At 37.4% G+C, this 16,000-nt stretch overlaps 1 protein-coding gene across 1 annotated transcript in view; it reads left to right on the top strand.

The window, feature by feature from the left end:
* The window catches only part of SIM2 (SIM bHLH transcription factor 2), a 48,099-nt gene that overhangs the window by 15,152 nt on the left and 16,947 nt on the right, over positions 1–16,000 (top strand). Inside the window, 1 exon segment of the mRNA XM_033051754.1 lies at positions 1,747–1,855. Coding sequence (XP_032907645.1) covers positions 1,747–1,855 — 109 coding nt within the window.

The raw sequence follows: 16,000 nt of genomic DNA, 5'->3' as shown, positions 1-16,000 counted from the left end.
CTTTCCTTTCCTTTCCTTTCCTTTCCTTTCCTTTCCTTTCCTTTCCTTTCCTTTCCTTTCCTTTCCTTTCCTTTCCTTTCCTTTCCTTTCCTTTCCTTTCCTTTCCTTTCCTTTCCTTTCCTTTCCTTTCCTTTCCTTTCCTTTCCTTTCCTTTCCTTTCCTTTCCTTTCCTTTCCTTTCCTTTCCTTTCCTTTCCTTTTTCCTCTTTATTTCCCTCTCCCTTTTCTCTCTCCTTTTTCCCCTCTCTCTTTTATTTTCTCTCTCTCATTCTTTCTTTCTCCTCCATCTTCCCTTATTTTTTTTTCCTTTTTTTCCCTACTTCATTTCCCAGCTCAGTGAATTGTCAGTGATCCATCACTGTTGATGTTTCTGTGTTTGCAGGGAGGGGCTGCTGGAGAGGAGCAGTGAGCGAATAGAAGGTTAAGGGAGAGAAAAAAAAAACCAAAAAACCAAAAAAACCCACAAAAAACCCGAGTTTGCACAGCCCTAAGAAGGGACATCCCATGAATAATGCAGAAAATGGAAGGATGAGGAACATTTTCAAGGAAAAAAAAAAGAGATTGCTTTGTTGGGGGCAGACAACTTCATTTATTCCAAAGAAAAGGCAATCACACACTCAGCAAAAGAGCAGAGGGGCTTGAATTGCTTCAGTCCTGGTGCCTCTGATCTGGGGGCCCAAGCACATCAGGGGCTCAGAGCCAGCCTGACCCCACTGCACACACTGCAGTGCCAGCAGCCTCCTGCTTTTCCCCACATTTCCATATTTTTTAATTCATTTTTTGGGAGATTTTTACAGATTTAAAGCCGCGAGCCAACTACTGGCATTAATTTCTGTGTCAAAAGCGAATAATCCCACAGCTCTTCCCAGATAAATTCATCATTCCCTGCAGCTTTCTTTGCCTCATCCTATATCCATAAAGAAATTTAGGATAGGAATAAGGAAAATTATCTTCAATTTTGGGCTGTTTATGTGTGCTTTGTGTGGCAGAGGAATTGCTAAAAACCCCAAAGCAGCAGCATCTCCTTTGGATTCCCAGATTTAGAGAAGATAAAAAAAGGAAATTCTGTTCTGTTCAGGGATTGTTTTATTTTTATTTTTATTAATTTATATTATGTATTTAAATCCAGTCCTGCATCTTTCTGGGGACTTTTCTCAGGGGTTTGAGGGGTGGCATAGGGGACACCTGGAGCATGAGGGTTTTTTTGGATTTTTGTGTCACTGGGAACAGTGGGAACAGCAGGAGCACACCCTGTGCAGGCAAATTTGAGGCAGGAGAGGGAACTCACAGCTACTGAAGGCAGATCTTTACTCTGTGTGTTTGTTCAGAAAATCCATGGAAATCTGATTTTTGTGTTCTCTCAGAGACCTGGCCCTGCTGCTCCAAAGGAATTGTGTGAGAGTTTCTGGGAATTTGGAGAAACATCATTTTTATTTTAATATTTGCCTTCTTGAGAGGCATTTCTCCAGCTCTGAGTTTTCCCCCCATTTGTGGCAATTTAACATTTCCACAGCTGCTCTAATTTATCACTTCATTCCCAGCTCCAACAGGAGCTCTTCTGTCTCTGCAACACCAGAAATTCCCACAAAAACCCCTCCAGAATCAATCACTGCTGAGGAAAGAATTAATTCCCATTAATGGCTGTGATTTGGAAGATGCTTTTGATACACCCGGCTCATGTTTTCCAGCAGGGTGTTTGAGGGTAGAAAATCACCCAGCTGCTTTTATTCCATGTTTTTTTCCCCAGGTGGAGCTCACTGGGAACAGCATTTATGAGTACATCCATCCCTCCGACCACGATGAGATGACTGCAGTGCTCACTGCCCACCAGCCTCTCCATCCTCACCTCCTGCAAGGTACTGCTGCCAGCTGGGATTACACTGGGAAAAAGTTAAAAAAAAATTAATCTGGGGTTAAAACACTGGGAAAAAAATATATACATATATAAATCGGGGATTAAAACATTGGGAAAAAGTAAAAAAAAATCTGGGATTGAAACACTGGGGAAAAAAATCTGGGATTAAAACAATGTGGAAATAATATATATATAAATCTGGGATTAAAACACTGGGGAAAAAATATATATATAAATCTGGGATTAAAACATTGGGAAAAAGTAAAAAAAATATATAAATCTGGGATTAAAACACTGGGAAAAAAAAGTTTAAAAAAATTGGGATTAAAACAGTGGGGGAAAGTATACAAATATATAAATCTGGGATTAAAACAATGGGGAAATATATAAATCTGAGATTAAAACACTGGGGAAAAAATATATATGTATAAATCTGAGATTAAAACACTGAGAAAAATATGTATAAATCTGTGATTAAAACATTGGGAAAAAGTAAAAAAAAATATAAATCTGAGATTAAAACACCGGGAAATATATATATATATATATATATATATATATATATATATATAAATCTGGGATTAAAACACTGGGAAATAGATATATATAAATCTGGGATTAAAAAACTGAGAAAAAAGTAAAAAAAAATAAATTTGGGATTAAAACACTGGGGAAAGAAAAAAATATAAATCTGGGATTAAACACTGGGAAAAAGTAAAAAAAAATAATCTAGGATTAAAATAATGGGGAGAAATATATATATGTAAATCTGGGATTAAAACACTGGGAAAAAGTAAAAAAAAAATCTGGGATTAAAACACTGGGAAAAAATAAATATATATACAAATCTGGGATTAAAACACTGGGAAAAAAGTAAAAAAAAATGGGATTAAAACAATGGGGAATATATATATATATATAAATCTGGGATTAAAACATTGGGGGGAAAATAAATAAATAAATAAAAATATGGGATTAAAACACTGGGGGAAAAGTAAAAAAAAATATATAAATCTGGGATTAAAACAATGGGGAAATATATATATATAAATCTGGGATTAAAACACAGGGAAAAAGTAAAAAAAAAATAATATGGGATTAAAATAATGGGGAGAAATATATATATGTAAATCTGGGATTAAAACAATGAGGGGAAAAATAAATAAATAAAAATTTGGGATTAAAACACTGGGGGGGGGAATAAATAAATAAAAATCTGGGATTAAAACACTGGGAAAAAGTAAAAAAAATAATCTGGGATTAAAACACTGGGGGGGGAATAAATAAATAAATAAAAATCTGGGATTAAAACACTGGGAAAAAGTAAAACAATAATCTGGGATTAAAATAATGGGGGGGAATATATATATATAAATCTGGGATTAAAACCCTGGGGAAAAGTTGAAAAAAATAAATCTGGGATTAAAACATTGGGAAAAAGTAAAAAAAAGTCTGGGATTAAAACACTGGGGAAAAAATAAATATAAATCTGGGATTAAAACACTGGGCGGAAAATAAATAAATAAATATATAAAAATCTGGGATTAAAACACTGGGAAAAAATTAAAAATAAGACACCCAATCCCAGGCTGAAATGTAATAAACCCCAACCCAAAGCATTCCACGAATCCATAAATTCACATTTATCCTGTTTGGAGCTCAGACAGGAACTCAAAACTGAGATCCAGGATTTTGTGTTGTGTTTTGTGTTGTCAATTCAACAATGCCTTTCATGCCATCGAGTTTTTGCCTCTAGCCCAGGGGCTGGTTCATCTCTTTTATTTTGTCATCATTGCTGAGTGCAGAAATCTGCTGGTGGCCTGGCTGGGCACAGCTCAGCTGCTGGTGTGAGTGGGAAAAGAGCTAAAAAAATCAGTAATTGAGCAATGGAAGAGTCTTTGGAATATTTCAAAACAACTGTTCAATTCAAAGCTTGGACAAAAAAAACCAGATTTGATATTCCCTGCAGTAGGAAGAGCAGAAATGGGTTGGGTGAAGGAGTTGGGTTTAGAAAATCTGATTTTAAAAGGAACTTTTTGAGGAAAATCCTGTCCTCCTGCCTTGCTGCCACCCACCCTTTGTGTGTGAAGTTGTCACCTCAGTGCTGCAATTACAAAAAAATTCTCATTTCTTCAGTTTGTGTTTCCTCAGGGGCAATTCTTTGAACTTTCACAGATCAGAACCAATCTGGCTCCTCCACGGTGGAGCTTCCACTCGTGTTTCACAACTGATTTATCAGCTGCATTTATTGATTTGTTTCACAACTGATTTATCAGCTGCATTTATTGATTCAAGCTGCCAGCTTTTGTCAGGTTTTTCAAAGCACAGCTCCTTAAAAACATGAGGAATTTTGGTCTCTTGCTATTTTTAAAATTTTATTTTAATTTTTTTTTTTCAGTTTTGGAGCCTGTGCTTGGTTCTGGCCTCTGTAATTCCATCAGAGCAGAACTGTGTTCCTTCTAAATTGCTCCAAATGCTGGAAATGGAAGAATTATCTCAGCCTCCTTCTCTTTTCTTCCTCCCCAAACAGGTTGTCTTGGAAAAAAAAAAAATCCTCCCTTGGTGTCTTGGAAAGCAAATTATTTTTCTCCAACACCTCTGTATGATTATTTCACATTTTGTTCATTCCTCTATCAGAAATTTTAAAATACTGATATATTTTAAAACAGCAATTCCCCCCTTTTTCCAACATACTGCTAAGCAGAGGATGTAAAAGATTTAAGGGTGATTTTGATGGTGGGACTGGACAATCTTTAAAGTCTCTCCCAGCCCCAATAATTCTGTGAAACCCAAAAGTTTTCATGCACTTTTACTGATATCCAGAATTATAGTGAGATATTTTTATGCCTCCTGACTTGGCAATGGCAACAGCATCCTGTTTTTCTTAATATTCAAATATTTTTAAAAATTAATGATTGAAGATTTTTACAAATTTAAAGCCAGCAACTGATGTGGATTAATTTCTGTGTCAAAAACAAATAATCCTACAGCTCTTCCCAGATAAATTCCTCATTCTCTGCAGCTTTCTTTGTCTCATCCTATATCCACAAAGAAATTTAGGATAGGAATAAGGAAAATTACCTTTATTTTTGGTCCATTTATGTGTGTTTTGTATCACATTTTGTGTGGCAGAGGAAATTAATTGCTAAAAACCTCAAAGCAACAGCATCTCCTTTGGATTCCCAGACTTGGAGGAGATAAATAAAAGAATTCTGTTTAGGGATTATTTCATTTTATCTCAGCTCTGAGTCTCTTCTCCATCCAAAGCATGGAGTGGGTGTATTAAAATATCCAGAATGTACAGGTAAATCTTTCTAGAATTAACAGAATGAATATTTATTTATTTACTGTTGTAAATATTTATTTACTGTTCTCTTCCCTGTGCCAGTAATTCCCTTTCCTGCAATGTTTTATACATTAAAATTGTGAGGAATAACCTGAAACTACCTGGCCTGCAATAACCAAAGAAGTTTTTTGTTTAATCCAGTGAAGACTTAAAAACTATTGAATAAATGACAGGAATCAAGCAACTTCTGCCTGTATCTGAGTAGATATTTTCAGTATTTAAATAAAACATGGAGTTCTACAAATAACTTAAAGGGCAGTGAAGTGAAAGTGGCTTGATTTAAAAAAAAAACAAGAAGAGGAAATTATTTTAACGAGCATTTTTTTTACCATTTCAGTTTGATTTTCTCTTTTAATCTTTTAAAACATGCCTGAATCACCGAGTCACTGGGTGGAATCAAACATTTCCTTTAATAACTTCATTATTTTATAGATTTCTCCAGTCTGGGCATTGCTGAGGCATAAAATCAATATTGCACTGCAGACACAGACTTGCACATCCCAAATTTCCAGCTTGGCTCATGGAACTTGCCTTGCTCAAGATGTTTTCTTCAACTAAAGCTCAGATATTTAAATCCATTTTTAAATCCATTTTTAGCCCTGCAGTTGTAGCTGGACAGGACCTGTTTTGAGAGGAATAAAATCACAAATGTCAACGATATCTGTGCTTGGTGATATTCTGTTTTTGGGATTTAATAACCCAGAGCACAGATGATTTTTGACCGAAGAAACAAAGTACTAGGAACTAAAGTCTGGATTTAAAACTAAAAAAAAAAACCTCCCAACATTTCAAGGACCAACATCTGTGCATTGAAACCACCAAAGCTCAAATCAGAACAATGCACACATTTCAAACTGGGAAAATATTCTGAGGGAAGCAGTGATTTCTTGCAGTTTTTACATCTCCAGACCAAGGATGGGTGTCTTTGTAGAATACAGAATTTAGGCAAAGAGAAGTTATTGAGCTCAGCACAGGAGTAAAAGCCTTGGATAAGGAAATTCAGGATAGGAATAAGGAAAATTATTTGAAATGTTGGTCAATTTATGTGTGTTCTGTATGAAATTTTGTGTGGTAGAGGAAATCAATTGCTAAAAACCTCAAAGCACCAGCATCTCCTTTGGATTCCTAGCCCTGGAGAAGATATTTATATTTTAATATTTATATTTAATAGCCTGAACAACCCAGGTTACTCCTCAGATCTAATTTTCCTTCAGATTTTAAGTCTCCAGGCCATGACTGAATGAAAACCATAAACCCCATGAGCTGTGGAGGCTTTGGAGAATTCCAGCTTGAACTCACAGAGCCTTTAAGTTGATTTTTTTCTTGCATGACCAGCTTAGAAAATGTAAAGCAATAGGTGCAGATGTCTGGCTATGAGAGGAGCCAACAGCTGAGGGTATTCTGTGGTGGGAGAGCAGGAATTTTGGGAGGACAAGGCTCAGACAGTCTGTGAGAGGGCACAAAGCCATGCAGAAACGCCTCCCTCCTGCCCTGAGGTGCAGGAATCCCTCTCCATTTTTCCAGGGGTGTCCTGGTGCCCAAGGGAGGCCAAAGAAGGACCTGGCCACTCCACATGGAACTGCACAAAATGGGATTTTTCCAGCAGAAAACACCAAGAGGATCAGCACAGCTCCCCACAGCCCTGGGGGAAGCTGTGTGTTGTGTTTTATGTTCTTTTTTTTCTTCTGCCAGAGTCAGGATTAGAAGTACAAGAGATGGGATTTTGTGTTCAGACTCAGATGTTTATTAGTTCTTACCTATACTACAGTGAGTTCTGCAGCACTTCTAGCTAACAAGCTAAAAATGGCAACTTATCTCTTTTTTTTACAAAGCTTTTTAAGCCTCAACTGTTAATTAAGAACAGACACCTAAATTATTTCTACTTTTAATCCAAAACTAAACACCTGTGGTCCTCAATGCAGAATTTTTTATCCAATTACACAAAATCACCCAAACCCATGAAGAAGAAGGTGAAGAAGAAAGAAACCTTTGCTCTAAAACTTCTATTTTGCTTTTTAGATATTACTCCTTTCTAAAACCTTAAATTCTGTATTTTTCACCCTGTGATATTGCACACTTGTATTCAAACTCCACACCAGTGATCCTAATTTTATTATTCAATTTTTGGAAGCCTTCTCCACAGCCTCAAATCAAAAGCTGTGTTTTCTTGAGGGCCAGAGCCTGTGAGCAGAGAAACTCTGAAATTCTCAGTTTCCAGAATTCCAACAGCTCTGGATATTTTGATTTTCCAAGGGAGTTTGACCGAGGAGGGTTGTGGAAGGGGCTCCTTGCAGAGCACACCCTGAAGGGATCTCTGGGGTGTTCTGCTGGAATTCCCTGGGAATTCCTGTGCTCCAGGAGGGTGTGAGAGTTTATTGCTCCCATGTTACATCTTCTTGCAGGGATTTTTTCTTTTTTTCTGAATGAAGTAGAGAGACAGGACTGCTTTAGAAAGTGTGGCTTGTTTTTCTTGTCTTCTACAGAAAGTTCTTGTTCTAGGTGTTGAGAGTGTGGCTACAAGTCACAAGACTTATTATTACAAAGTCTTTTAAGGATTTATTAACCAATAAAACTCTGCCAACAATGATACTTATGTTTCTAATCCAATACTTAGAAATTTTATCTAATTACAGTGTGACCTTTCTTAACTAATGCTGTTCTGAAACACAGATCTATTCTAAGACTTTTGTCACTTTTACAATTACCTTTATTCTTTCTGCATCTTAAACTCTATAACTCAACTGTTCTCTACTTAACATGTCTCTGCTTTAAGATTTAAATCTGCATTCTTGCTGCTAGCACCTAAGCTTGGAAGCTTTTCCCAAAGCCTCAGTTCAAATCCTGTGCTCTTTTCCAGGCTTTGATTTACAGGCCCATTGTTCTGAGAATTTCTTGCATTTTAAATTCCAACAAGGGTGGAAGGACAAACCCAAGCCCTGCACAGCCCATTCCCAGTCTGTGTAGAGGGAGCTGAGAGTGGCAAAAGTCTCTGGGGAAGAACTTTTTCCTGAATATCCTCCTAAATCCCTCCTGGCCCAGCTCCAGCCTCTCCCTGGGTGCTGTCCCAGAGCAGAGATCAGAGCTGGATCTGTTCTCGAGCTGCAATTCCTGAGGAATTTCCCCTCAGTCTCCTCCAGCTGGACATTCCAGGGTCCCTCATCCTCTCCTCTTCCCTTCCAGAACCTTACCTTTCCTTTGGATGCTCCCAATAATTTTATATCTTTTATATCATCTTTTGTATCATCTTTTATATAATCTTTTATATCCTTCATATCTTTTATACCTATCTTTTATATCTATCTTTTATATCTTCCTTCTATTTGCCACACAAGTGTAGGAGGAGCCCTTGGAATATTCCCACATTTCCCATTTCCTCAGGAGGAAATTTCTCCAGACAGGGCTGAGATCCCTTCTGAGGGCACGAATTTAAACCCAGATCTTCCCTGCAGAATCTTCCCTCAGCTTTCTTTGCTCCAGTTGGACATTCCAGGTGCCTCCCCTTGTGTGGCCCCTCCAGACCCTTCACCACTTTCATGTCCATCCTTTGGGCCCTCTCTCAGAGCTTTTAGGGTTTTTTTTCTATCAAGGCACCCAAAACACCCCAAAAGAGCTCTCGGGGTGAGGTTAATCAACAGCAGCTCCAGAATTTCCTGCAGGCCTGTGCAGGCTTTGTCCCTTTCCTCTCCTCACAGAGAGGAATCCAAATATCCAAATTTAAGCTCCCAGAGCTTAAATCCAAATTTCCAGGGCACTCCAAGCTGCCAGAGCTGAGCAGCAAAGAGTTTTGGCTGTGTCCTGGGGAGGGGACAAGGTTGGCAGGGATTTGAGATGCCACCACCCATCTCCAAGGGGGACGAGTGAAATAAATGGGCCAGGAGAGCAGCTCCTTTGTAAGGCCTTTGTTAGAAAATCAGCTTGGGTGGGGAGCCCGAGGGGTTGTGCACACCGCTGCTGCTCCTGATGGATGAGCCAGGGGAGGAGGAGTGCAGCTTTTTTTTTCTCAGGCAGAGCTGGGGGTTCCATTCTAGCGAGAATCCAAAAAAAGTAAATTTTGGCTCATAGTCCAGGAGTGTCATGTTGGCAGGATGCTGTAAGGTCATGGTGACAGAATCAAAGCAGCTCAGGATGATAAATTCGTGTTCTGCAGTGTTTTCCCAACTTGGGGACACCATTCTCAGTCCCAGATGTCATTTGGGCTCATTGTCTTAAGGGGTTTTAACTCTGAATTGTGTCCCAGTGTCCTTTGCACCCCTCTCATTTGCATATAGCTCGATGACATCACCCCCCTCACAGGCTCCATTTCAGGGGAGCAGCAGCAACTCCTGACAGAAGGGAAAGGGCACACAGGTGAGACAGTTGGGGACTAGAAAAGAATAGGGACAATAATTTAACATTAACAATTAACATTAATTAGGAATCAGAACAGGGTAAAGCTTGGAATTCAACATTAACAATTAACATGGAAACTGAAACTTAGGAACTTGTTCCTGACAAGGAGCACCTTGGATGAGGCTGAAATTGGGGCTGGGTGTCAGGGAATGGGTGCTGAGGGTTGTCCAGGATTGGGGATCACATCCAGCAGGGTCTTTGAAGGGAAAATGGAATGCCAACACAAGCTGGGATGAACATGACCAACCAGAACCTTAAGGCCTTAAATGATGATACAATCAAAACATCTGGGTTGCTGCTCTGTCTCTAAAACTGTTTTAGCAGAAATCTTTGTTTCCCAGCTCACAACACAGAGTTTAAGGTTTGCAGCAGGGCAGCATCACTTCCCAAACTGTTATAAGTGCATAACATACTGGGATAAATGTTATATGTGTAATGTTAAAATACCTTTTCTGTATGAATATAGAGTTTTTCTAATAGCAAAAGTTAGACATACTTTTTTTAAAGATAATATGCTTAAACTACCTGCTTAATTAAAATAACAGCCCGTGAATGTGTAATAGAAACCCTGCAACTAACAATTATCAACACTCACCGGCTGCAAATGGCCAGGACCACCAAATTAAAAAATAATAAAAAGAAAATTAAAACCACAAGCCAAAAAGCACACACATTCTAAAAAAGCAAACCCAAAGAGTAACCATGCAAAATAGTTCTCAAAAAAAGTCAAACTAGTTAAACTATACATAAAAAACTATAAATATGCAACAAGTTAATATATTATAAAACATATTTTGAAAAGTGTTCCAAAACAGCTGGGTGCTCTTAGCAACTCACCAAGCACCCAAACATTTTAATCCTTTATTTTATGTGTGTCTTCTATTGTCTTTTTATTATACTTTTTAAATTTTACCAAACCAGTAAAATGTGTTTTTCACACAAACCATCCATCTCTTGTCCTGGCAGCTTCTACCAAGCAAGAAAACAAGAAAATTTAAAAAAAAATATTTGCACTGCAGGTTAACCAGGACAAGGAATTAATCAATGCTGCCCTTCCCTGTGTGTTTGCAGGCAGACACGATGTGCCTCTTATTGCTTTCAGATGCTTTTCCTGGGATTTGAAAGCTTTAAAACACATCCACACTTCCCAAACTGTGCTGATTCACGCAGAGAGGCGTGGCACGCTGAGAGCATCCCCCAGAGCAGGGAAGGGAATGTGGGAATTCCTGCACACATCCCACTTTTCTGCTAACAACTGGATAATTCTGAAATGATGAGTTACAACCTGGGATGTGGAATACATCATGTCAGCCTTTCTCCACTCCACTCGATGCTTTGAGGGCTCTGTTTCCCTCAGCCAAGAAGAAAATCCCTGTGCAGATTTTCCTCCACCTTCCCTACAAGCAGAAACTTCATATTTAAACAAGGGAGTAGAAAAATTTTGCATCTGGCAAAATATTTTTTGCATGAAATTATGAAGAACTCTTCTAGCAGCACAAGGGCAAAATACCAACACTGAAAGGTATTTTAAAATTTCAAAGTGTTTTACAGGAGGACAATTACTGAGAAGTAATGGCTTAATATGATCCCATTGCCACTGTTTGTTAGGGTTACTTGAAATCTGAGAAACATAGGAATTGTCATTTTATAAATTATAATTTGCAAATTATAAATTTTAATGTACAAAAGTGGAAAAAGGGCAAATTGCTGACAACTCATTAAAACATCTCTTTTCATTAGTAATTAACAGTAAAATAAACCAAAGCAGTGTCTCAGACTGTAAAAAAATCTGTTCTTTCCCTTTCCTGCTGAGTTCCTTCCTCAAGAAAACTTTGGAAGCCTCACTTACAAGAGCAGAGGAGAATTTAGGCCAATGTCAGTAATGGCTGAGTTAGGATATGATAGGAATGAAAATAGAGAATTTCCCCTCTGCAGCACTGCCAGGATTCTGAACACAGGCAGGAACAAGAACAAACTGCCCAAATGGGGAGGGAATTTGGACACTTTGTGCAGGTTTGGAACTCCAGGAGGGGCTGACAGCAGAACTGGTTGCTTTTATATCACAGCAAAGCATTACCAGGGAAAATCAAGGCTTTTGGATTTCCAGCCCCTAGGATTATCTCAAAACTGGGTTTTGCAGGCATCTCTTCTGTATGAGCCCTGTTTGACCTAAAGCTTCCAAAATCAAATAATAAATCTAAAATCACAAGTGTGTTCTAAATTCAAAATTCTAAAAATTTTTAACTTGATAACTTAAAATACTGCAAAACTCACAAACTATAAAACATAAAACATAAAACATAATAATAATAATAATAATAATTACAATAACAATATTATAATAATAATTGAAACCCTAGAAACTGAGAATTTTAAACTTTCTTTGCTGGCAAAGCACTAACCCTCAAAAAACCCCGGCTTTAGACCTAAAGTTTCCAAAATTGAATAATAAACCTAAAATCACAAATATGTAATTTAAATATAAGTGTGAAATCTAAACAAAAGTGTGTAATATCACATAGCAAAATGTTGAAATTTAAATTTTTAAAATATAACAATATGGAAAAAAACAGATAAAAGTTTTAAACCAAAAGTTTTATTGTTCTTCTTCGCCTTCTTCTTCCTAAGTCTAAGTAATCTTGTTTAATTAAATTTAAAAATCCACATTACAAGTCACAATTAAGTTAAAAATAAAAATAATTTAAGTGTCCATTCTTAATTAAACAGTTAACCCTTAAAAAGCCTTGTTAAAAAAAGTCTCCAATTTTAACTTGATAACTTAAAATACTGCAAAACTCACAAACTATAAACCATAATAATAATAATAATAATAATAATAATAATAATAATAATAATAATAATAATAATAATAATAGTAATAATCCCTCTTAAGCTCCAGAAAGCACAAGGTGGACAGGAGAGAAGTTGGAATCAGGTGGCCCTGATTCCATAATATTTCATAATAAAAAATATTTTTTCTTTTCTATTTTCTTCCTCCTCTGGAGCTGGGATTTGGATTTTTCACCCGAGCTGCCCTGGAGCAAACACAAATCACTGCCTGTGGCAAGAGCTCCCAGTTTTGTTCCTTCTTTCCACATTTTTTTTTTTTTTTGTGTAGTGACAGATGAGATGCCCCATTCCTTAAATTTTAGAAATATTCTTTTCCAAAGTGGTTCTGCCACAGAGCAGTGTCTTATTTTGCTGATGTCAAAATCTGGAAATGGGAGATAAAAGAGCAGCTTTTACCTCAGAGACAACAAAGACATGAGAGATGAAAAAAGTTCCTGGTGATATTTTTTTCTCACTCCACTGAGCAACCACAGCATTCTGTGACTGTTTTCTGTCAAAAGAGATTAAAGATGGATTGGAAGGCAAAGATGGATTTCAGATTTGCTCCTCTAGGCGTGGACAATCCTGGTTTCCATAAACTAAACCATAATTTCACAGAAATGCTCAGAGAATCCTGCTTGGCAGTCGTGCAAGGGGAGTGAACAAATGCACAAATTCTTCATCCAGAATATCAAGACTCCTTTTCTTTACCGTGGCATTTATTCTGTGTATGAAAGTGTGAAAATAGAGATCTGTGAAGTAGAAAAAAGCTGGTTTATTCTTGCCTTGTATTGCAGGATGTCCTAATAAAAGAAAAGGCATTAATGGAGAGGAGACACTTTGTAGAAATGGTGCTCTGGGAAAGAAATATAATTCCTCTCTGGCCACACCAGCATGGATTTTGTGTTCTTATTCCCAGGTCACTGTGTTTCAGCTCTGGAAGGGTGTTTAGACAAATCTGAATGAAGCCATTTAATTTCTGCCTCATTTATGGCTTTTACTGGATCTACTGAGCTCCATCTGTTCAGGGAGGGAACTCTGTAAGCTGAACAGGGAGTAGGAAAGTAAGGAATAAAATAGAATTAATTGTTAGAACAGAAAAACTTTGATGAGTGTGATAAGGGAAACATGGATTTGGGTAAAAAATAAACAGTGGTGCATTTGAAATGTGCATCCTGGACATGGATGTGGGCCCTGATTTCATGGAATCACAAAATCATGGAGTGGTTTGGGTGGGAAGGGACCTGAAAGCTCATCCAGTGGGCAGGGACACCTCCCACTGTCCCAGCCCCAGTGTCCAGCCTGGACTGGGCACTGCCAGGAATGGCAAATCCACTGGAATAGGAATAGAAATATAGAAATAGAAATATAGAATAGAATAGAATAGAATAGAATAGAATAGAATAGAATAGAATAGAATAGAATAGAAATATAGAATAGAATAGAATAGAATAGAATAGAATAGAATAGAATAGAATAGAAATATAGAATAGAATAGAATAGAATAGAAATATAGAATAGAATAGAATAGAATAGAATAGAATAGAATAGAATAGAATAGAATAGAATAGAATAGAATAGAATAGAATAGAATAGAATAGAATAGAATAGAATAGAATAGAAAACAACTGAGCTGGAAGTGACCCATGAGAATCATTCCAGTTCCAGCTGGAATTTCTCTGTAGGACTTGCTGCTCTCTCCAAGATTGTTTTGGGTCTCATCCTTCATCAGCCACATGTTGGTTTCAGCTTTTTTTTATAATGAACAGAATATTTTAGACATAGAATTTTTAGCATTTTTAACATTCAGAGAAATGGTGTTCACATCAATTTAGATAATTAACATTCCTGAAGAATTAAATGCAGTGGCCAATCTTCAGTTCTTAGATGAATATTCTCTAATAATTAAGAAGCTTCTTATCCTTTAGTGTTTCTTGCATAGTGGCTCAGTCATAACATTTTATTATTCATTATTTTCTCTTCTGACATTCATATCTCTGTGCTTAACCCAGAGATCTCTTGACCTTTAAGAACTGGCAGCACTTCACTGGATTTCTTTTACCTCTTTTACCTTCTGGACAGCCCAAATTCTCCTGGGCTCACCCATTTGCTTGAAAGAACCCCAGTGACATCAATAATTTCATTACTAAGTCTGGACGCTGCATGGTGTTATTTTTTCCATTTTTTTCCAAACTTAGCTGTGATTTCTCCTGTTTGAATATTCAATATCTTCCTCTTTGTTTGCTAAACCTCCAAGTACCTAATTTTCTGCATTATCCTCATCAGAGTGGAGAATATTTATTGCATCAGGAGCAGCCTGGATGTGATTTTTGGAGTTTGAGATGTGGCAGCACCCAGCAGGATTCCAGGACTCTATTTCCCAATCAATCAACTTCACAACTGCAATTTAATTCAGTTCTTTTTTCCCTTTGCTGCCCATTTCTGCTACTTTTTGGGGTACTGGGGGGGTCACATTGGCAAAGTTAATATGAAAATAATTAATTCTGGATATTAATTCCCAGCCTTGCACATCCAGGTCGTTATGGGAAGGGTTTGGTGCCACCTCCCAGAGCACAGGGTTTGGTCATTCCTGTTAAATCCATGCAATTCATGGATTTATTTAATAAATAAATGCATGGATTTAATGGATTTCAGGTTCCCAGATCCATTCCTGACTCATGGATGAGGCTTCAGCCACAGCAAATCTCTGCTCTGTGGCTTCCCCCCACCCAAAAATTTGTTTTTGTATAAATTTGTATTGGAAACTCTGCAGTGGATGTGTCAGCTCCTTCAAGTGCCAGCTTTTCCCCACAGGGATCTAATTTTAATTAGAGAATAAATGGGAAATTCAGATGCTCAGGAAACATTTCTTTCCCCTCCTTGCTAAATCCTTTTTCTGTGGTTGTATCTTCAGGCCTTTAAGCCCAGAATTTAATACAGAATTAATGTTGATTCCAGGCAGTGGTGTGAGGCTCAAACCACTGCAGGTGTGTGGCCAGGAGGGGAAAATTGGGTGATGGAGGGACAAAAATCAACTGTTAAATCAAATTAAAGATCTCAACATATGACAGTGGATTTTGGTTAAAATCCTGTGGGGAGTTGAGAACCATTCTGCTTTCCTGATTTTTCTATTCACAGTTTGTTTGAAAGAAAGGAAATGGTTTTTATTTCTTGTCCTAAAAGAGTTCTGCCCAACAGCAACCTTCAGTAAAAAAAAAAAATCAGAATTATTCATGGTGTCTGAGCCATTATTGAGAGTAATCCCAGATAAAAATATCATATTCTATCAGAATATTCCTGCCTCATGTTCTGTGTGCACCTGAACAATGACCCCATGAACTTTAAACCTTTTTGGAGGTTATCCCTGAAGAGATTTGTTTAAAAACAACCTCCCAGGATAGTTTTGGGAGTCAGGTAATGACACAGAAGGTCTGGGCATGACCAGCCACGTGCACTCAAATTGCTTCAAACCCACTGAATTTCCTTCTTTCTCATTCTGTTGTTATTTAATTAATTAAAGGACATTTTTTCTTCCTGTTACCAATAAGGAGTGGTGTCACCTGTTTAGAAACAATTTCTTCT

Source organism: Catharus ustulatus, chromosome 2 (assembly GCF_009819885.2).
Source record: "Catharus ustulatus isolate bCatUst1 chromosome 2, bCatUst1.pri.v2, whole genome shotgun sequence".
NCBI lineage: Eukaryota > Metazoa > Chordata > Aves > Passeriformes > Turdidae > Catharus > Catharus ustulatus.
The sequence above is the reverse complement of the archived record's forward strand: the minus strand, read 5'-3'. Positions and strand labels throughout refer to the sequence as shown.